Source organism: Rutidosis leptorrhynchoides, chromosome 4 (assembly GCF_046630445.1).
Source record: "Rutidosis leptorrhynchoides isolate AG116_Rl617_1_P2 chromosome 4, CSIRO_AGI_Rlap_v1, whole genome shotgun sequence".
Lineage (NCBI taxonomy): Eukaryota > Viridiplantae > Streptophyta > Magnoliopsida > Asterales > Asteraceae > Rutidosis > Rutidosis leptorrhynchoides.
The window spans coordinates 425,361,662-425,384,415 of NC_092336.1; the positions used below are offsets into that span (position 1 = coordinate 425,361,662).

The 22,754-nt window shown below is 38.0% G+C and overlaps 1 protein-coding gene across 1 annotated transcript; it reads left to right on the top strand.

Moving 5' to 3' along the window:
- The first annotated feature begins 262 nt into the window (after window positions 1–262).
- Window positions 263–1,541, top strand: LOC139842069 (F-box/kelch-repeat protein At1g57790-like). The gene is made up of 2 exons (XM_071832246.1): window positions 263–330; window positions 419–1,541. The coding sequence occupies exons 1-2, from the start codon at window positions 263–265 to the stop codon at window positions 1,539–1,541; spliced, it is 1,191 nt and encodes a 396-aa protein (XP_071688347.1).
- Window positions 1,542–22,754: the final 21,213 nt, after the last annotated feature.

Below are 22,754 nucleotides of genomic sequence, written 5' to 3' on the forward strand. Positions count from 1 at the left end.
ATGTGACGATTTGTTTTTCATTTATTCATGTGTGAAAAGGAAAAAGGAGATTTATTCTGTGTATCTGTTTAAATTGGATATGACGAGTATGTTTTGGGAGAAAATGGAAGACCTCAAAGACGCTGCGTTTATCGTTGATCTCTCTCGTAATAATTACAGTCCTGCAGTTCCCTCTGAGTTAAGGGGTTGTATACATTTTCTTTACCGAAAGGCCGAAGTAATAAATTTGTACTCGTATGATGTTTGAAATAAAACTATCACCATGTCTCCTATACAACATACAGATTTATCACCAACAAGCTATGCTATTTGGTCTATGCCTGGATGCAGGTATTGCTTTTCTTGATTTGTACCTCTTTTTCATATATGTTTTATATTTATAGATGTTAAAAAATGTTTTAAATCATAATTTGTGTAGGTTGGAGGGTGATTATGGAGAAATCAAGTGCGATGTTGAATCTAAACAAGAAGAGGACAATGAATATGAAGTTTTGGTGGTCAATGATGAGCGCGTTTTTAGTTTTCCGTTTCATGTCTTGGAGTTGATTATGAAGTTTTTTGTTGATATCGACTACCTCAACTTGCGTGCAACATGCAAGCAGTTAGGAGCACTACCTGTCATTCGATGGAGCAACATAACAGAAATATTAAGATTGCGGACATATTCCTTAGTATCACCATGGTCGATGGTCTTAGACACAAATAGGGGCATTATAACTATTACTGATCCAATGTTGGGTAACAAATACTTCATAAAACCATCACAAGAACTTGTTGGTGATCTTCTCCAAATTCATTGTTCGGCGATGGGCTGGTTGTTGATGTCTAATAACACATCAGACTTAATGTTCTTTAACCCCTTTACAAGTGATATACTCAAGCTTCCACACTTAGGCACTCCTCATGTAGATAAATTCTGTTTCTCTGCACCGCCTACTTCCCCTGGTTGTATGGTTTTTGGACTCGGAAGTGATCGCGCTCGCATCCACTTTGTTGGTCGAGAACAATCCTGGCGTACTCTGCAATTTTCCAGAGTTCATTCAAAACCGTTTCGTTTTCAAACATTTTTTGGCCGAGATATTTATGCTTTGAACCACCAAAAACTTATTGTTTTCAGACGTGATGATTTTTTACAGCAACGTGTTGTGAGCTACGTTCCATATAACTGTCATAAGCCTTCTACGAAATATTACCTAACGAAATCTAATCAACATCTTTTACTAGTTTCCGTTGATGTTTTTGAAAAATCCGTTGAAGTACACAAGTGGAATCAATCTACATCGAAATTTGAGAAACTAAAGAGCTTGGGAAAAGATGTGATTTATGTTAGTGAAACAACATGTTTATGCACCGAAGCTACAACACCAAAAATGGAGAACAAAGTCTACTTTCATCAGGCATATTCAGAAAACGACACCTTACTTTTCTATTCTCTTGAAACGGGAAGGTTTCACGCATTGGACGACGACAACATGCAAGGAAGTTACGGGGATTTATTCAAGCATAAACGACTTTTACGCCCTCATACCTGGATTTGTTGAACCATGTAGTTCATAGATATATTCATTGTATCATCATTATTAGTTTTGTTCTTTCAAGACTCCGGGCCAAGTAAAAAACTCAGTCTTTTTTTTAACTATTTAATTTAATCTTGCATTATAATCCAATTAGTCTTATGATTTATCCAGTTATCATGTAATTTGTATGCTTAGAGCAGGTCCATTATAAACTTAACCTTAAATTGAGTTAACAGGTGCATCCAGCTAATATAAAATAGGTAGAGTAGTGTTGGTTCTAAATATTGTATTTGCTTTGCATCACAACTTCCTATTTAGTTAATTCCATTTGTTAGTTAACTTCAACAGTTAAAACAACCTAAACTTGCAGCCATGAATTTGACAATTCAAGGAAAGAAAAAGATGAGCTTACATTATTGAAATTAGTTAACTCGTCAACAACCTTTCAAAGGAGGATCTAGTGAGCCTGCTTTTTACATCTTCCTATTCTGTTATTACTTATTAGACTATTATTATTAAATGCATGCGTTTATAAAGGCAATTAAAACACCAGAAAAAACTCAATTCATATCATTATCTGTAACGAATACCTCCAAATTTAAAACACCAAATTAAAACACCAGAAAACAATGACTTGTCTTCCAAACTTGTGCCTGAAGTGAGTGGGATGTGGTAGTTTGATCCTCATTTGACGGACTTGGTCTTGCCCTGCACACTGTAAGCACAGATGAACCAATATAGGAGAAAGCTTTGGCACATCACATGTTGGGTGATTGGCTTTCTACATGTTTGACTAATTCAAACTGACACTCTATTAGCTAAATTTTTTCTGATTTGACAAGTTTGAGATTAAATACAAAGCAAATTAAGTCATTTATATTTACTCCTTAAACAAATTGAGCCATTTAGCAAGTAAAATGGAAAAGAGATTAGACGAGAAAACAATGAGGGGTCTCCGTATAATTTTTCCGATCAAAATTATGAGTACCAATTTGACCCTTTTACCCTCTGCTAATTTTTACACCTATAGGGACGACATGTCTTGCAAATTGTGTTTCATATACTCCGTATAATTTTAACTAATCTATAGTTTTTATTAAAATCCAATAATGATGATATCATTATTTGACTAATTCATTTGTTAAGAAAAATTAAAAAGAAAAAAAAAATTTAAGCATGATGGATAATGTCATTAATCTAAATTATTTTGAATTAAAATTAAATCTTATTAAATAATTTTTATTATTAATTTTTATTAATTAATTATAATTATTATTATTAAATCTTATTAATAATTATTTTAATTATTAAAACTAAATAATTTTGAATTATTTTAATTAATTATTTTGAAATGAGCTAGGCAGAAGAAAACCTCTAAATTTATATTTTAATTTACACTTTTAAAATAAAATGACAATCAATATTATCTCTTATGATTGGGTGTGAATTGTTTAATATGCATTTTAGGTGTTTGATGAAATGTTCAGTTGACGAGTTTCTTAGTCGGACTCTGTGGTTTCACGGGTCATTGAAATAAATAACTTTAGCATTTACGTTCACTTAATACCTAAAACATATCATTAAACTGTTTCGTTTAAAAAAACCTGGTCATTTCACTAGTTAACCTAATAACACCCTAATATTCTTAAACTTATACTACTCCGTATAAACAACAATAATAAACTCTTTTATCAGGTCGTAGAACACGCCGTAAATAATTTCTGGATTATTCACAATCTGCCGATCGATTACGGATCTCGAAGTAAAGTTTTGACGCATATATGATTTCATTGCATTTAAATTTTTTTTATAATGTTGATAACCAGGGCTCTCAGTTAACAATGCAAACCACCGATCTTGTATATCATACCACATATTTTTGATTTTTCCCTTGCATTGTTTCTCGTAATACTGTTTAGACTGCTTGTGTGTAGTAAAGTAGTATGTATGCGTGTGTTTGTTTTTTTTTTACTGTTCAATGGGAAGCAAATACCGTAGTTGACTAGTTTCCTTACATTTTTTTTGTTAATTAATATTGTTTTATCTTCAATCATACATGTTACAATAATGTTGTTGCAATTAATTATGAACATGTTAGAGCTAGATGGATCAGAAAGAGATATATTGGGATTCAGTAGTATCTGATCAGTTACCACCATAACATGCAAAGTATCCATGGTTGGTTGCTCAGCCCATCGGCTACAAAGGAGAAGAGGCAGATGCGCAGATTTTCTGCAACATACACAACCCGTTATCTCAATATCATCGATGTCGAATCCCTGAGTTGATTGGGAAACGTATCCGGGCATGTTTTCATGGTTGGGTGATTCTGTCCAATCTAAAATACGATAACATCATGTGGTCTCTTTGGAACCCACAAACTTCTAAACTCATACAACTACCGCCTTTGGTGGTTCATGCAGGATTAGATATACACGATTTTGAATGTTGTTTGTCGTCCCCTCCTGATGATCCAAACTCGATTTTTCTGCTAATCACAACAAAAGAACCTAAATTTATTTTTTGCACCTTAGACCGCAATAGAAAGAAGAAGTTAAACTGGACTGAAATGTCATATGATAAACAACTAAGGAGTATCACTTATTTTAATGGTAAAATATACGTTTTGAGTTATTCCTGGGACAACAACAGAAGCTGTTATGAAATTTCAGTCATTCATGTCGAAATTGGCGTGCAAGATAAGATAGTCGTCATCAATCTAATACCATTAGTGAAACTACCTCCACAACCTGAAATTCCTTACTCTTTTATAAGTTCTTGTTTTCTAAAAGGTTCGTGTGACCATCTGTTTTTCATTTATCTATTTCAGAAAAGGTGGGAGATTTCTTCTGTGTATCCATTTAAATTGGATATTGTTGTTGTTGTTGTGGGAGAAAACGGAAGACCTCAAAGACACTATGTTTATCGTTGATTTATCTGATAATAGCTCTGTGAATTATAGCCCCGCAGTTCCCTCTGAGTTAAGGGGTTGTATTCATATTCTTGACCAAAAGGGCGAAGTAATAAATTTGTACGATGTTCGAAGCAGAACTATCACCATGTCTCATATGCCACATACAAATGTATCACCTACAAACTATGCAGTTTGGTCCATGCCTGGATGCAGGTATTGCTTTTCATTGATTTGTACCTCTAGCTTTTTATATACGTTTTATATTTATATGTTAGAAGAAAATGTTTCAAATCATAATTTGTGTAGGTTTGAGGGTGATTATGGAGAAACCAAGTGCAATGTTGAATCTAAACAAGAGGAGGACAAGGAATATGAAGTTTTGATGGTCAATGACGGGCACGTATTTAGTTTTCCTTTTGATATCTTGGAGTTGATTATGAAGTTTTGTGTTGATGTCGACTACTTTAACTTTCGTGCAACGTGCAAGCACTTAGCAGCAGTACCTGCCATTCGATGGAGCAACATAACAGAAATACAGAGATTGCAGACATATTCCTTAGTATCACCATGGTCGATGGTGTTAGACAATGATCGGGGCATTATAAATATTACTGATCCAATGTTGGGTAACAAGTACTTCATAAGAACATCACACGAACTCACTGGTGTTCTCCAAATTCATTATTCGGCGAATGGCTGGTTGTTGATGTCTAAAAATACATTAGAATTAATGTTCTTTAACCCCTTCACATGTGATATACGCAAGCTTCCGTATCTAAGCATTCGTCATTTTGACAGATTTTGTTTCTCTGGGGCACCTACTTCCCCTGATTGTATGGTTGTTGGACTTGGGACTTATTATTGTTGCATCCACTTTGTAGGTCAAGAACAATACTGGCGTAGCCTGCTACGTGAATTTCATCCAAAACTGTTCAGTTTTCCAACATTTTATGGCCGAGATATTTGTAGCGACCCGACCAAATCATGTTTGACGGCGCCGACTACTTCGGTCCCGTTGCGTGGTCATAAGTCTTTATTATGACTTTTGACCAAAATATGTCGCATTTATTTTATAAGAAAAAGGATGTTTCAAGTTTACAAATGTAGTTCGAAAGACTAGTTACATTACAATGTTTAACGTACGAATGAAACCTATGCGACACAATTTAAAGTAGTCAAAAGACGCTCCATCTATGCATGTATACTCGACATCCAAGCAAGTATCAAAAAGAGTGCGGAAGCATGTATCAAGTAGCTTTCAAGGTCCTGAGAAAACATATAGAAAACTGTCAACGAAAACGTTGGTGAAATCATAGGTGTTTTAGTAAACGTTGCATTTGAACCACAAGATTTAATATAATATGATTATCTAAATCATTTGCATTCCAAAGTTGTTATTTGTTTCGTGGGCACCCAATTATCAAACTTAACTGTTTTGCACCCTTCGCGTAGTGTTAGAACATACACTAGACCCGAAAATATATTTCATCCGCTAACGGTAGCGAACCGTCCGAATGAGGCTCGTCAAGCCTATGTGATCACATAATATAAGTTCACGTTTACACCCTGAAAGTGTAACTAATTATAATTGAATTGAGGCTTTTTGTTCAAACCCGTACGTGGAATGTTCGTTTTCGTACTTGTGTTCAAGTGTAAAAGTATGATACGTATATGTTTCTCATCCCATAGTTTAAAGCATAAAAGTTGTTGAAAGATGGGACTATGATCTCACCTTGAGTGCACGTATGAAAAGTACTTCACAAAGTAACGTGTGCGAAGGATAGTGCTAGTCTTGACCTAAACCAATAGGTCGTATCAATAACGGTAAATACGATAGGTCAAAGATGTTTAATTAGTCCTATGGCTCGTTACGACTCGATTATGTAGCATGTGAATCAAATTGTCAAGTTTCATGCAAGATACAAGTACAGAAACAAGTTAGGAAGGTTGCATAATCATTTGGTTAAGTTTGACAAAAAGTCAAACTTTGGTCGGTCAAAGTCAATGAAAGTCAACACGTTCGGGTCGGGTCCCGAACTATTTTTCTGAGGTTTTTATTCATATATAAGCATGTTAGAACAAGTCTCATGTGAATCGGAGGTCTAGAACGGGCCAAACATTTTTCACATTTGGGACAAGGAGGTCAGAACCTGGCCCCCTTATATGTCGCGCCGCGACAGGAAAGGGCCGCCCCGCGGCAAAGGCCGGGTGCTGGTGCCTGGCCAGTCCCAAATGTTCAAGTCTCAATCCAAAACCTTTTTGTGCATAAAACACAAACCGCTAACACTTAGGACTCGCACCTTATATCGTTGGAAAGCTCTTTTGACGTAGAATGCAACTAAACACAATTCATCAATCAAAAACCTCATTTGTAACAACCGAGTTTTCAAACCAAGTGATCATTCAATGCACACATTAATGCTTCAAACTCACTAATGCACATTTAATGATTTAGGCATTCAATGCATACATATGACATGCCATTTTGTAGGTAATTGAGCATACAATACAACTAACGACTTACTAACAACAAATCATGGCAATCAATGCATCAAATAATCATTTCAAGTTCATTAAACCCTAGCTCAATTCCACCAAAAATCACTAAACAAGTTCTTAGAGTTTTCTCATGCAACCTATACATCAAAATGAAGCTAGTAACACTAGGAACACATTTAATACATGCATTTATAACATTTAACAACATTTAATCATCTAAAACTCAAGATTAAACACACCCATTTTGCTAGTTCATGCAAGTTACTTCCAAACAACAAATCAAGCAATTCAAACACATAATCTTGTTAGACTAGAGCCATAGACACTAATTAACAACCTTGTAACTCAAAAAATCTCAAGAACACAAAAATTAGTGATTTTAGAAAGTTACCCAAATGCAATGAGATTGGTATGGAATCGAAGAGGAGATCACGAGGAGTTCAAATATGTAATTTGTTTGGCTCGAAGCTTGATCGATTTAGTATGGATGATGATTTGCTTTTTGATGAATTTAAAGAAAATATGAAAGTAGAGAATGAAAAGAGAAAAGAAAATGAAAAATGGAGGTGGAAGATGGTTGACTAGTCAAGTGCTAGTCACCATTTTGGGGTTTTGGCAAAACAAGTCCCTCAAGTTGTAGTCGGGTGCGTTAAATTACCTGAACGAGATAATTTGAAACGCGTATTAACGGGAGATGTTATAAACATATAACGGAGTTTAAAATAGTTAAACGGAAAAGTAGACGGAAAAAGGCGGGATGTTACATTACCTACTCCTTAAAAGAAATTTCGTCCCGAAATTAAGCATGCGTAGTAATCGTTGTCTCTTCCTCGGAATCCTGCGTTTCCGGAATTGGGAATAAATGAGGGTATTTCTTTTGCATTTGATCTTGCCTTTCCCAAGTAAACTCGGGTCCTCTTTTGGCGTTCCAGCGGACTTTAACAATCGGGATTCGGCTTTGTTTCAATGTCTTGACGGAGGTGTCCACAATTTCAACCGGTTCCTCCACAAAATGAAGCTTGTCATCAATAGTAAGTTCCTCGAGAGGGATGACGATATCGGGTTCGGCAAGACACTTTTTCAAGTTAGATACATGGAAGGTAGGATGAACGGAGTTCAATTGAGGCGGAAGATCTAAACGATAAGCAACGTTTCCAATACGCTCCAAGATTTCGAAAGGACCAATATACCGCGGATTTAGCTTCCCGCGTTTCCCAAAACGGATTACACCTTTCCAAGGTGCAACTTTTAACATTACTCGGTCACCGACTTGAAATTCGAGGTCGTTGCGTCTTTTGTCGGTGTAGCACTTTTGACGACTCCGGGCCGTCCGGAGCCTATCTCGGATTTGTACGATCTTCTCGGTGGTTTCGTGAATGAGTTCGGGTCCGGTGATTTGCACGTCGCCTACCTCGGCCCAACAAAGAGGTGAACGACATTTTCGACCGTATAGCGCTTCAAAAGGTGCGGCTTTAATACTCGCGTGATAACTATTGTTGTAAGAGAACTCGGCGAGAGGTAAGTGCTTGTCCCAAGCTTTTCCAAAATCAACCACGCAAGCTCGTAACATGTCCTCCAAGGTTTGAATTGTACGTTCGCTTTGTCCATCGGTTTGAGGATGATATGCGGTGCTCATGTCTAAACGCGTTCCCAACGCTTCTTGCAAGGTACGCCAAAATCTAGAAACAAAACGGCCATCTCGGTCGGAGATAATCGATAAAGGTACACCGTGTCGGGCTACGATTTCTTTAATGTAAAGTTGCGCAAGTTTCTCCATTTTGTCGGTCTCCTTCATGGCAAGAAAGTGTGCGGATTTGGTGAGACGGTCAACAATAACCCAAATGGTATCATAACCGCCCGTCGTTTTTGGTAGTTTGGTGATAAAATCCATCGTTATCCTTTCCCACTTCCATTGCGGGATCTCGGGTTGTTGATGTAGTCCGGACGGTCTTTGGTGTTCGGCTTTGACTTTGGAACATGTCAAACACTTGGAAACATAAGTAGCTACGTCCTTTTTGATGTTCGGCCACCAATATTGTTGTTTAAGGTCGTGGTACATCTTATTGGCACCGGGGTGGATCGAGTATCGTGACTTATGGGCTTCATCTAAAATGAGACTTCGTAGGTTCCCATAACTAGGCACCCAAATCCTTCCGGCGAAATATCGGAGTCCGGTTTCCTTAGTTTCGAATCGAGAGACGAGAATGTTCAAGAGCTCGTGTGAAACGTTTTCATCCTTGAGAGCCTCATCTTGGGCTACCCGAATTTGGCTATTAAGGTTGGTGTGGATGGTGATGTTTAAGGCTCGGACACGAAGAGGCACCCCTCTTTCTTTTCGACTTAAGGCATCGGCTACTATGTTTGCCTTCCCGGGATGGTAACGAAGTTCGCAATCGTAATCGTTTAAGGTTTCAATCCACCTTCGTTGTCTCATGTTTAGTTGCTTTTGATCGAAGATGTGTTGGAGACTTTTGTGATCGGTAAAGATAGTACTCTTGGTTCCATAAAGATAGTGTCTCCACATTTTAAGTGCAAAGACAACGGCTCCGAGTTCGAGATCATGTGTCGTGTAGTTTCGTTCATGAATTTTGAGTTGTCTAGAAGCATAAGAAATGACTTTTGTTCGTTGCATCAACACACACCCAAAACCATGTTTCGAGGCGTCGCAATACACAACAAAATCATCGTTGCCTTCGGAAAGTGACAAGATAGGAGCGGTGGTAAGCTTTGTCTTCAAGATTTGGAACGCGGATTCTTGCTCGGTCGCCCAAATGAATTTCTTTCCCTTGTGAGTTAATGCGGTTAGAGGACGTGCAACCAAAGAGAAGTTTTCGATGAATCTACGATAGTACCCGGCGAGACCCAAGAATTGACGAATGTGAGTCGGAGTAGTAAGAGATTCCCATTTACTAATGGCTTCGATTTTTGATGGATCGACTTTAATACCTTGGTCACTTACAACATGACCAAGAAATTGAACTTCCTTCAACCAAAATTCACACTTGGAGAATTTGGCATAGAGTCTTTCTTGTCTTAAAAGTTCAAGCACAAGTCGGAGGTGTTCCTCGTGTTCTTATTCGCTTTTTGAATAGACCAAAATATCATCGATGAACACGATAACGAATTTGTCAAGATACGGTTTGCACACGCGGTTCATAAGATCCATGAACACCACCGGTGCGTTAGTGAGACCAAATGGCATTACAAGAAATTCATAACTACCATAACGAGTTCGGAAAGCGGTTTTGGAGACATCTTCCCCCTTAACCCTTAATTGATGATAACCCGAGCGGAGATCGATTTTTGAATATACGCAAGACCCTTGTAATTGATCAAAGAGGTCATCGATGCGAGGAAGAGGATATCGGTTCTTAACCGTCAATTTGTTTAGTTCACGATAATCAATGCACATTCGTAGGGATCTGTCTTTCTTTTTAACAAACAAAATCGGAGCGCCCCAAGGTGAATGGCTAGGTTGGATAAAACCACGATCAAGTAGTTCTTGGATTTGACTTTGCAATTCTTGCATTTCGGATGGAGCGAGTCTATATGGTGCACGTGCTACGGGTGCGGCTCCCGGAATAAGATCGATTTGGAATTCAACCGGTCGATGGGGTGGAAGACCCGGCAATTCGTCGGGAAATACATCGAAAAAGTCACTAACAATAGGCACATCATCGATATGCTTCTCATCGGACTCGACTTTCTTAACGTGGGCAAGGATCGCAAAACAACCCTTACGGAGTAGTTTTCTAACTTTAAGGCACGAAACGAGGTTGAGTCTGGTGCAACTCTTATCGCCATAAACAATCAAAGGTTCACCATTCTCGATAGGAATTCGGATTGCGTTAAGATCACAAAGGATGTGAGATTTCGTTTTGACTAACCAATTCATACCGATTATTACATCAAAGCTTCCTAGTTCCATGGGTATCAAGTCAATTTCAAATTCCTTACCCAAAATGTTTAACGTACACCCCCGGTAATATGTGTCGGCACTTAATAGTTTCCCGTTAGCCACTTCAATGGTATAAGTGGTATCTAGTGGAAGTGGTGGAGTGCTAAAAGAATGAGTCAAAGTCTTGGATACAAAACTCTTATCGGCACCCGAATCGAATAAACAAGTAACATAAGTGTTGTTGAGGAGAAACGTACCCGTGACTAATTCATTGTCATCTCGGGCTTCCTCGGTGTTGATGTTGAAAGCTCGACCGCGTGTGTTGGGGTTGGCTTTCTTCTTCGGACAGGCATTTCTAAAATGACCCGTTTGGCCACATTCATAACAAGTACCCGATTTTGGTGCATTGGGCACCTTTTGAGCGACGGGGGCGGCACTTCTACAATCGTTGGCCACATGACCACCCTTTTGGCACCGGTGGCAAAATAGATTGCTACATTCACCATAGTGGTGTTTGTGGCATTTGTTGCAAAAGGGTTTATTTCCGCCATAACTTTTCTTGGCGTCGGAGGTGAAAGGCTTTTTGGTGAAGTTGTTGTTGTAGTTGTTGCTTGATTGAGGGGCTTCCCATTTTCTTTTGTTGTTACCCGACTTGTCCTCGGCTTTAGGCGCCGGTACTACGATTTCGTCAACCGTTTCGATCAATTGGCGGGCCATGTTCAAAGCTTGTTGTAGGTTAGCGGGTTTGGATGACATCACCCCTTGTTTGATGCTCTTTGGAAGACCATACATATAAAGTTCGACCCTTTGAGATTCGGGGTTCACGAGGTTTGGGCACATCAAGGATAGTTCGGAGAATCGTTGATTATAGGCACTGAGATCGTTTCCGACCGCCTCCAAGGTTCTTAGCTCTTGTTCGAGCTTTCGGGTTTCTTCGCGAGGGAAATATTCGATGACCATCTTTTCCCTTAAATCGGCCCAAGAGAGGGCGTGAGCTTCATCGGTACTCACCGATTGTACATAAGTATTCCACCATGTAAGAGCGACACCGGCGAAAGTGTGAGTGGAGTATTTGACCTTGTCTTGGTCCCGACAACCACTTATGCTAAAGACGGCTTCCGTTTGCTCAAACCATCGGGTGAGCACAACCGGTCCCCCAGTTCCATCAAAAGTGTGAGGTTTGCACCCCATGAAGGCTTTATAGGAGCATCCCTCGTTTGAGTTACCGGCTCCATTGTTGTTGTTGTTGTTGTTGTTTTGGTTGTTGTTATTATTATTGTTATTGTTGTTGGATGAGTGACCGGCCATGGCCGCATCTACGGCGGTGGCTATCATGCGTTGTAGAGCTTGTTCGGGTGTTTCACGGCGTCGTACACGGCGGGGAGGCATTGTTCCTTCAAAACAAAAGAATACCGTTGGTTAGTATTCTAAATAATACTAACCGTGATATGGAATAAAGATAGAGAGAAAATTTTCCTTGACTCGCCTTAAATTCTTTATGTCATAATGTCGGAACGTTCATATGAGTCACCGTAATATAATCCCGGAAATTATATTACCCTGATTCATATGTGCATTCGACATTATTTCATATAGTCAAGGTGGCGTGTCAATCAAATTAACCAACGTGAGATTTAGATGAAATAAGAGTAGATATGAGTAGAAGCGTTCGAGTATAAATGCACAAATAGTCAAGTAATTCCTACTTCAAGTCTATATGCCGGTTGTAGTCTAGACTCACCAATGTACCCTATGACTCGGGGTTGACACCAATGAACTCTAAATCCCTACAACCAACGCTCTGATACCATCTGTAGCGACCCGACCAAATCATGTTTGACGGCGCCGACTACTTCGGTCCCGTTGCGTGGTCATAAGTCTTTATTATGACTTTTGACCAAAATATGTGGCATTTATTTTATAAGAAAAAGGATGTTTCAAGTTTATAAATGTAGTTCAAAAGACTAGTTACATTACAATGTTTAACGTACGAATGAAACCTATGCGACACAATTTAAAGTAGTCAAAAGACGCTCCATATATGCATGTATACTCGACATCCAAGCAAGTATCAAAAAGAGTGCGGAAGCATGTATCAAGTAGCTTTCAAGGACCTGAGAAAACATATAGAAAACTGTCAACGAAAACGTTGGTGAAATCATAGGTGTTTTAGTAAACGTTGCATTTGAACCACAAGATTTAATATAATATGATTATCTAAATCATTTGCATTCCAAAGTTGTTATTTGTTTCGCGGGCACCCAATTATCAAACTTAACTGTTTTGCACCCTTCGCGTAGTGTTAGAACATACACTAGACCCGAAAATATATTTCATCCGCTAACGGTAGCGAACCGTCCGAATGAGGCTCGTCAAGCCCATGTGATCACATAATATAAGTTCACGTTTACACCCTGCAAGTGTAACTAATGATAATTGAATTGAGGCTTTTTGTTCAAACCCGTACGTGGAATGTTCGTTTTCGTACTTGTGTTCAAGTGTAAAAGTATGATATGTATATGTTTCTCATCCCATAGTTTAAAGCATAAAAGTTGTTGAAAGATGGGACTATGATCTCACCTTGAGTGCACGTATGAAAAGTACTTCACAAAGTAACGTGTGCGAAGGATAGTGCTAGTCTTGACCTAAACCAATAGGTCGTATCAATAACGGTAAATACGATAGGTCAAAGATGTTTAATTAGTCCTATGGCTCGTTACGACTCGATTATGTAGCATGTGAATCAAATTGTCAAGTTTCATGCAAGATACAAGTACAGAAACAAGTTAGGAAGGTTGCATAATCATTTGGTTAAGTTTGACAAAAAGTCAAACTTTGGTCGGTCAAAGTCAACGAAAGTCAACACGTTCGGGTCGGGTCCCGAACTATTTTTCTGAGGTTTTTATTCATATATAAGCATGTTAGAACAAGTCTCATGTGAATCGGAGGTCTAGAACGGGCCAAACATTTTTCACATTTTTCACATTTTTCATTGTTAATATACTTTATGATATGTTTTCTTATCATAGTATCATGTTAACTATATATATATATCCATATATATGTCATCATATAGTTTTTACAAGTTTTAACGTTCGTGAATCACCGATCAACTTGGGTGGTCAATTGTCTATATGAAACATATTTCAATTAATCAAGTCTTAACAAGTTTGATTGCTTAACATGTTGGAAACATTTAATCATGTAAATATCAATCTCAATTAATATATATAAACATGGAAAAGTTCGGGTCACTACACTGATACCACCTGTAGCGACAGATGGGGTAGAAACCCACCCAGTGCCTTTCCAGCTAACCGCTTGGTGACCACTGAGTGTACCTCAGACACTGATTTTACAGCCCGCATTTCTGCCAAACTGCCAACCCTCAAATTCCAAGGGATCGCAAGGGGTAAGAGCCAATGCTTCGTCACAGGTAACACTGTGAGAACCCCCTCTACGATTAACCCGCCAAAAAGCATAGTCTGTTCGGGTGCCCGGCCTGACAGCCGGCGCGCGTGACTACCTTTACGGCTAAGGTTAAACCAGCTCTGATACCACCTGTAGCGACCCCGACAAATCGTCAAGTGACGGCGTCGGCTACGTGGGTCCCATTACCTGATTATAAGTCTTTAAGATAACGTTTGACCAAAATATGTCGCCTTCATTTCAAAATAAAGATTATTTCAAAGTTTACAAGAATTGTTCAACCAAAAGTTAAGTTACAACGTTATAGATACGATTGAAATCTAGGCGACACGGTTTAAAGTAAAGTCAAAAGACGCTCCATGAAATGCATTTATACTCGACATCGGATGCAAGTATCAATTAGTAAGCGGAAGCATGTTTCACATATCGTGCAAGACCTGAGAAAAACATAGAAATCTGTCAACGAAAACGTTGGTGAAATCATAGGTTTAAGTAAGTAAGTACAAGTGAACCACAAGATTTGCATCAATGAAATAATAGTAATACATTCCAAAAGTTTGTTTCACGAGCACCCAATTATCAAAGCTTAACATTCCTTCCATTGTATACCCCATCACTTAGTGCTAGAACAAACACTGATTCTCGAAAATATATTTCATCCGTAGACGGTAGCGAACCGTCAAAGATGAGGGTTGTCAACCCATATGGCCATATAACATAAGTTCTCGCTTACACCCGGCAAGTGTAACTAATGATAATCGAATTGAGGATTTTGTTCTAAACTCGTATGTAGAATGTTTGTTTTCCCGTTCTTGTGTTCACTTAGTTCAAAAGAATCGTTTATGTTTTCTCATCCCAATATAAGTTCAAAAAGAGTAAAAGTGGGACTATGATCTCACCTTGAGTGCACGAGTAGTAAAGTACTTCAACAAGTAAACGTGTGCAAAGAACAATGCTAGTCTTGACCTAAACAATAGGTTGTATCAATAACGGTAAACACGATAGGTCAAAGATGTTCAATTAGTCCTATGGCTCGTTAAGACTCGATCATAATAGCATGTGAATCAAATTGTCATGTTTCATGCAAGGTACAAGTATAAAAACATGTTAGAACGATTGCACAAATATTTGGTTAAGTTTGATTAAAAGTCAAACTTTGGTCGGTCAAAGTCAACGAAAGTCAACACGTTCGGGTCGGGTTCCGAACTATTTTTCTGAGGTTTTTATTCATATATAATCATGTTGGGACAAGTTGCATGTGAATTGGAGGTCTAGAACGTGCCAAACATTTTTCATAAAATGGACACCGGAGACAGAAGCTGGGCACGGCTTATGCCGCGCCGCGGCCAGGCCTGTCGCGCCGCGACAATGGCCGTGGCCTGGTCCCAGGCCTGTTTCACTTGTTCAAGGCTTGGTCAATTTTCAAACAAACGCAAAACTCAAACCGTAAACAACTAGAAGACGTATCTTATACCGTTGGAAAGCTCTTTTGAAAAGGAACACAACTAAACATGTTTCACCAAACAAAAACATCATTTATAATAGCCGAAAACTCATCAAGTGATCATTAAACGTTCATTTTTAAGGTTTCAAGTTCTTCAAATGCAATTTGAGTTTCGGGAAACTAATTCACACATATAATATGCCGTTTTGAAGGTAATGAAACATACATTACAACTAAACACTAATAATTAACATTCCATGGCATTCAAGCATCCAAAAATTCATGTCAAGAACTATCAAACCCTAGTCAAACATCTCAAAATCAATAATCATGTTTTTGAAGTTTTCTTAATCAACCTACGCATCAAAACGAAGCTAGTGATACTAGTAACACAATTAAAACATGAACTTTAACAATCAAACAACATTTAATCTTCCAAAATGCAAGATTAAGCAAACCCATTTCAAATGTTCAAACTAGTTACTCAAAACAACAAATCGAGCAAGTAAATCATATATTCATGTTATACACGAGCCATAGACACTAATTAACACTTTTATAATTCAAAAACATCAAGAACACAAAATCTAGTAATTTTAGAAAGTTACCCAAATGAGATGAAATTGGTATCAAGTCGAAGAGGATGAAGAGAGGATTCCAAATATGTAATTTGTTTTGATGTTAGCCTCCAAATCCGAAATTAGATGATGAATCTTGGTTGAGTTCTTGAGAGGAAATGGAAGTATGAAAAGAGAGAAAGAGAGAAAATGAGAGGAGGAGGTTGAAGGTTTGACTAGTTGACCTAGTCAAATCTTTGGCCTCTTTGCAAGTTTAGTCCCTCTAGTTCGGGTGCGGGTGCGTGAATTAACCAAACGAATTATTTTGAATTACACGAGAGTACGAGAGATGTTAAAATCCAATAACGAAAATATTTTAAGAATGTAGCTAATGGAGGATACGAATCGAGATACTGAGGATATTAAATAATAAAATATATAAAAAAAAGACGGCGTTAAAAATAATTTAACGGAAAAAATGCGGGATGTTACATTATCCACACCTCAAAAGAAATTTCGTCCCGAAATTTAGTTGGAAGTAACAGTCGATGTCTCTTACTCGAGACATAGTGTTGTTCAATCTACGGAGAAGTGAAGATACATCCTTAGGCATTTTCACGAATCTGAATAGTCGGGGTGTTACGTAGTAGTAAGGTTTGGTTCTACGATCCACATGTTCAGCCGGTTTTCCTATGAAGCAGAGTTTGTCATCAATAGTTGGTGCATCTAGAAGGATTGCACGTTCCTGTTCCGCAGGACAAGTTTCTAAGTTTGTTACACGAAATGTAGGGTAAACAGAAATTTAATTTAGTCGGAAGTTATAAACGATAGGAAACGGTTCCAATACGCCCCAAGGTTTCAAAAGGTTCGATATTGCGGATATAGCCTTTCTCGATTTTCCAAAATGGATTACACCTTTCCAAGGTGCGGTTTCTCAATATTACGCGGTGACACGCTGGGATTTGTGAGGTTTTTACCTAAGTTTGGTGTAACTCTTCTGGCGACTACGGGTCATCTCGAGCCTTTCTCGGACTTGAACGATCTCAATTGTTGTTTCTTGATGGAGTTCAGATTCGGTGATTTACTTGCCACATGCTTTGGTTAAATGAACAGGGGTATGACATTAGCGGTCCTATAGGGTTTCGGAAAGTGCGTGTGAACACACGAGTGGTAACTACTGTTGTACGAGTGATCTACTAAAGGTGACAATACGAGTTTGTGACATGTCTTTCCAAGACGTAAATCGTTCGTTTGCTCGGTTCATCGGTTTGTGGGTGGTACGTGGTACTCATGTCTAAGCGGGTCTCCAGGGTTTCTTGTAAAACTAGAAGTGAAACGAGTATTTCGATACGGAATAATTGACAAAGATACACCGTGTTGGAATAGAATCTCTTAAGATACGTTTGAAAAAGTTAGTTAGGGTTCGAAAAATGTTCGTTAGGACTATTCACCCTCGTGGCGAATACTAATGTAATATGATGAATTTCTCTATCCATGGAGAAATGTTACAAGGAGTTTCTTTAAACGAAAATGCGAGCGATAAAGATAGGAGTGAAATGAGGACCTAGAATAGGATGAGCTTGCATCTCGAGGTTGCCATAACGTGCCTCTAGTTGTCAAAAGTTGAAGTCTGAAAGAGAAACGAGGTAGTACACGTAGTTGTATAGTTCGGGATTGAATAATAGTTGACCGATTATCAGAAACACAAGGGCGTTAAGTCAAAGAAGAGTGAAGTATCGTTGGATTGTGTGTTATCTTAAATTCCAGTAATATCAGACGGTGACGGTGAAATAACAGAGGTATGTAGTGTGGTACGTGATAACGAGAAGTTTGATCGGATCCACAATTTAGTATTCGAATTCTTCGTGTAACATAACGAAATTTTTTTTTTTTTTTTTTTTTTTTTTTTTTTGAGTCGAGAGAGTATGCCTTTCGGCGTTCAAATAGAAATATTTCCATGTTCGAGTTCCATCTGTTGCTATACGATTTTAACTAGAAATGTTGGTGTGAAGAATCACGTTCAAGGTTCGAACACGGAGAGGTTTAGAGTTTTCCTTAGTGAGTTAATGAGTTTAAAAGTCGTGTAACACGAGAAAAGTCAGAAATGAATCTTCGGTAAAAAAAAAATAGACGAGATCTAAGATTTTACGAATACAAGTCTGAGTTGGGAGAGTTTCCTGATTACATGTGGCTCGATTTCGAGATTGATTGTAATGCCTTGACCATTAACATCATGGTCTAGAAAATTGGACTTCGTTCAACAGAAATTCTCACTTGGAGAATTTGGTATAGAATTGCTCTTTTCTCAAAAGTTCGAGCGTAAGATGGTGATGTTGTTCGTTTTCCTTCTTTACTTGAATAAGTTAAGATGTCATCTATAAATACGATAAATCAAACGGTACTAAGAGAGATTTACAACTAACGTTGCGAGTTCGGAAATGGCTTAGGAGACATCGTCTCACTTAACCCCCAATTGATGATAACCGGAACGGAGGTCGATTTGGAACATACGGGATTCGTGCAAATAATCATGAGGTCATGGATGCGAGGGAGAGGGTATCGGTTTCCAACCGAAAATTTCTTAGTTCACAATAATCTATACAAAAATGTAGGGCAACAATTTCTCCTTAATGAATAGGTTTTGAGTTCCTTAGTTCTATTGGTGTCGAGTTCAATTTCTTAACGTATATTCTCCGATAATATTTATAGGCACACAATATTTTTCCGTTGGTCGCTTAAATTGCCTAAGTAGTGTCTAGGGAAAAAGTGGAGTGCAAAGAGCACGAGTCAAAGACTTGGTTATAAAACGTCTAACGGTAATGAAATCGAATAAGTATGAAGTATACGGTTTGTTGTGAAGAAACGTACCCGTGACTAGTCCATCGTCGTCTAGGGCATCCTAGGCGTTGATGTTGAAAGTTCAACGGCGTGCGTTGGGGTTGATTTTCTTATTTGGGCATTCATTCCTAAAATGACCCGTTTGACCACATTCGAAGCAAGCACCCGTTCTGTGTGCGTTGGGCATCTTTCGAGCGACGGGTCCTTGGCGCCGGTGGCGAAACCTGCCACATCCTTCAAAGTGATGCTTGTGGCATTTGTTACAAAAAGGTAGTTTTCCGGCATAGCCTTTCTTGTCGTTGGAGGTAAAAGGCTTCTTGGCGGGGTTATTGTCATTGTTGTGGTTGCTAAATTGAGAGGCTTCCCATGTTCTTTTGTTGTTACTCGGGTGGTTCTCGACCATTGGTGCCGGTGCTTCCATTTCATTCACCGTTTCCAAAGTTTGGTGGGCCTTTGCTAAAGCCTCTTGTAGGTTAGTGGGTTGGGATGCCATTACCCCGTGTTGAATGCTCTTAGGGAGGCCATCCATGTAAAGTTCGACTCTTAGGGATTCGGGAGTCATGAGATTTGGACACATTGAGACTAGTTCGGTAAACCGTTGATTATAAGCTCCGAGGTCATTCCCGACCGTTCTTAAATTCCTTAGCCCTTGCTCGAGCCTTCGAGTCTCATCGCGCGGGAAGTATTCGGTGATCACTCTTTCTCTTAATTCGGTCCAAGAGAGTGTGTGGGCTTCATCGCTTCCCACTAATTGTACATACGTGTTCCACCATGAGAGAGCAATACCGGTGAAAGTGAGGGTGGAAAACTTGACCTTATCTTGGTCTCGACAACCGCTTGTGTTAAAAACGGTCTCCATTTGTTCAAACCATCGGGTGAGAGTAACCGGTCCTCCAGTTCCATCGAAAGTGGGAGGGTTGTACTTCATGAAGTTCTTGTAAGAGCAACCCTCGATTGAATTACCGGCTCCATGATTGTTGTTGTTAGAAAAGTGATCGGCCACGGCCGTACCCACGGCGGTGGTTATCATTCGTTGAAGAGCTTGTTCTAGAGTTTCGAGAGGAGTATTGTGTTGACCTTGGTGAGCCATTGTTCCTTCATGAGACAAGAATATCGTTGGTTAGTATTTTCAACAATACTAACCGGAGTATGGAAATGGGATAGAGAGGAAATTTTTCCTTGACTCGCCTTAAATTCTTTACGTCATAATGTCGGAACGTCCATGTGAATCACCGTAATATAATCCCGGAAATTATATTACCCTGATTCTCATGTGCATTTAACATTACTTCATAAAGTCAAGGTGGCGCATCAACAAAATTTATCAACGTAAGATCAAGATCGAATACGAGTTAGATATGATAGAAGAGTTCGAGTATAAATGCTCAATTAGTCAAATAATTCCTACTTCAGTCTATATGCCGGTTGTAGTCTAGATTCACCTATGTACCCTATGACTCGGGGTGGACACAAATGAACTCTAAATCCCTACAACCAAGGCTCTGATTGAAATGTCCCGTTCTTATTGATTAAAAACGTTCCATATTAATTGATTTCGTTGCGAGGTTTTGACCTCTATATGAGACGTTTTTCAAAGACTGCATTCATTTTTAAAACAAACCATAATCTTTATTTCATAAATAAAGGTTTAAAAAGCTTTACGTAGATTATCAAATAATGATAATCTAAAATATCCTGTTTACACACGACCATTACATAATGGTTTACAATACAAATATGTTACATCGAAATCAGTTTCTTGAATGCAGTTTTTACACAATATCATACAAACATGGACTCCAAATCTTGTCCTTATTTTAGTATGCAACAGCGGAAGCTCTTAATATTCACCTGAGAATAAACATGCTTTAAACGTCAACAAAAATGTTGGTGAGTTATAGGTTTAACCTATATATATCAAATCGTAACAATAGACCACAAGATTTCATATTTCAATACACATCCCATACATAGAGATAAAAATCATTCATATGGTGAACACCTGGTAACCGACAATAACAAGATGCATATATAAGAATATCCCCATCATTCCGGGACACCCTTCGGATATGATATAAATTTCGAAGTACTAAAGCATCCGGTACTTTGGATGGGGTTTGTTAGGCCCAATAGATCTATCTTTAGGATTCGCGTCAATTAGGGTGTCTGTTCCCTAATTCTTAGATTACCAGACTTAATAAAAAGGGGCATATTCGATTTCGATAATTCAACCATAGAATGTAGTTTCACGTACTTGTGTCTATTTTGTAAATCATTTATAAAACCTGCATGTATTCTCATCCCAAAAATATTAGATTTAAAAAATGGGACTATAACTCACTTTCACAGATTTTTACTTCGTCGGGAAGTAAGACTTGGCCACTGTTGATTCACGAACCTATAACAATATATACATATATATTAAAGTATGTTCAAAATATATTTACAACACTTTTAATATATTTTGATGTTTTAAGTTTATTAAGTCAGCTGTCCTCGTTAGTAACCTATAACTAGTTGTCCACAGTTAGATGTACAGAAATAAATCGATAAATATTATCTTGAATCAATCCACGACCCAGTGTATACGTATCTCAGTATTGATCACAACTCAAACTATATATATTTTGGAATCAACCTCAACCCTGTATAGCTAACTCCAACATTCACATATAGAGTGTCTATGGTTGTTCCGAAATATATATAGATGTGTCGACATGATAGGTCGAAACATTGTATACGTGTCTATGGTATCTCAAGATTACATAATATACAATACAAGTTGATTAAGTTATGGTTGGAATAGATTTGTTACCAATTTTCACGTAGCTAAAATGAGAAAAATTATCCAATCTTGTTTTACCCATAACTTCTTCATTTTAAATCCGTTTTGAGTGAATCAAATTGCTATGGTTTCATATTGAACTCTATTTTATGAATCTAAACAGAAAAAGTATAGGTTTATAGTTGGAAAAATAAGTTACAAGTCGTTTTTGTAAAGGTAGTCATTTCAGTCGAAAGAACGACGTCTAGATGACCATTTTAGAAAACATACTTCCACTTTGAGTTTAACCATAATTTTTGGATATAGTTTCATGTTCATAATAAAAATCATTTTCTCAGAATAACAACTTTTAAATCAAAGTTTATCATAGTTTTTAATTAACTAACCCAAAACAGCCCGCGGTGTTACTACGACGGCGTAAATCCGGTTTTACGGTATTTTTCGTGTTTCCAGGTTTTAAATCATTAAGTTAGCATATCATATAGATATAGAACATGTGTTTAGTTGATTTTAAAAGTCAAGTTAGAAGGATTAACTTTTGTTTGCGAACAAGTTTAGAATTAACTAAACTATGTTCTAGTGATTACAAGTTTAAACCTTCGAATAAGATAGCTTTATATGTATGAATCGAATGATGTTATGAACATCATTACTACCTTAATTTCCTTGGATAAACCTACTGGAAAAGAGAAAAATGGATCTAGCTTCAATGGATCCTTGGATGGCTCGAAGTTCTTGAAGCAGAATCATGACACGAAAACAAGTTCAAGTAAGATCATCACTTGAAATAAGATTGTTATAGTTATAGAAATTGAACCAAAGTTTGAATATGATTATTACCTTGTATTAGAATGATAACCTACTGTAAGAAAC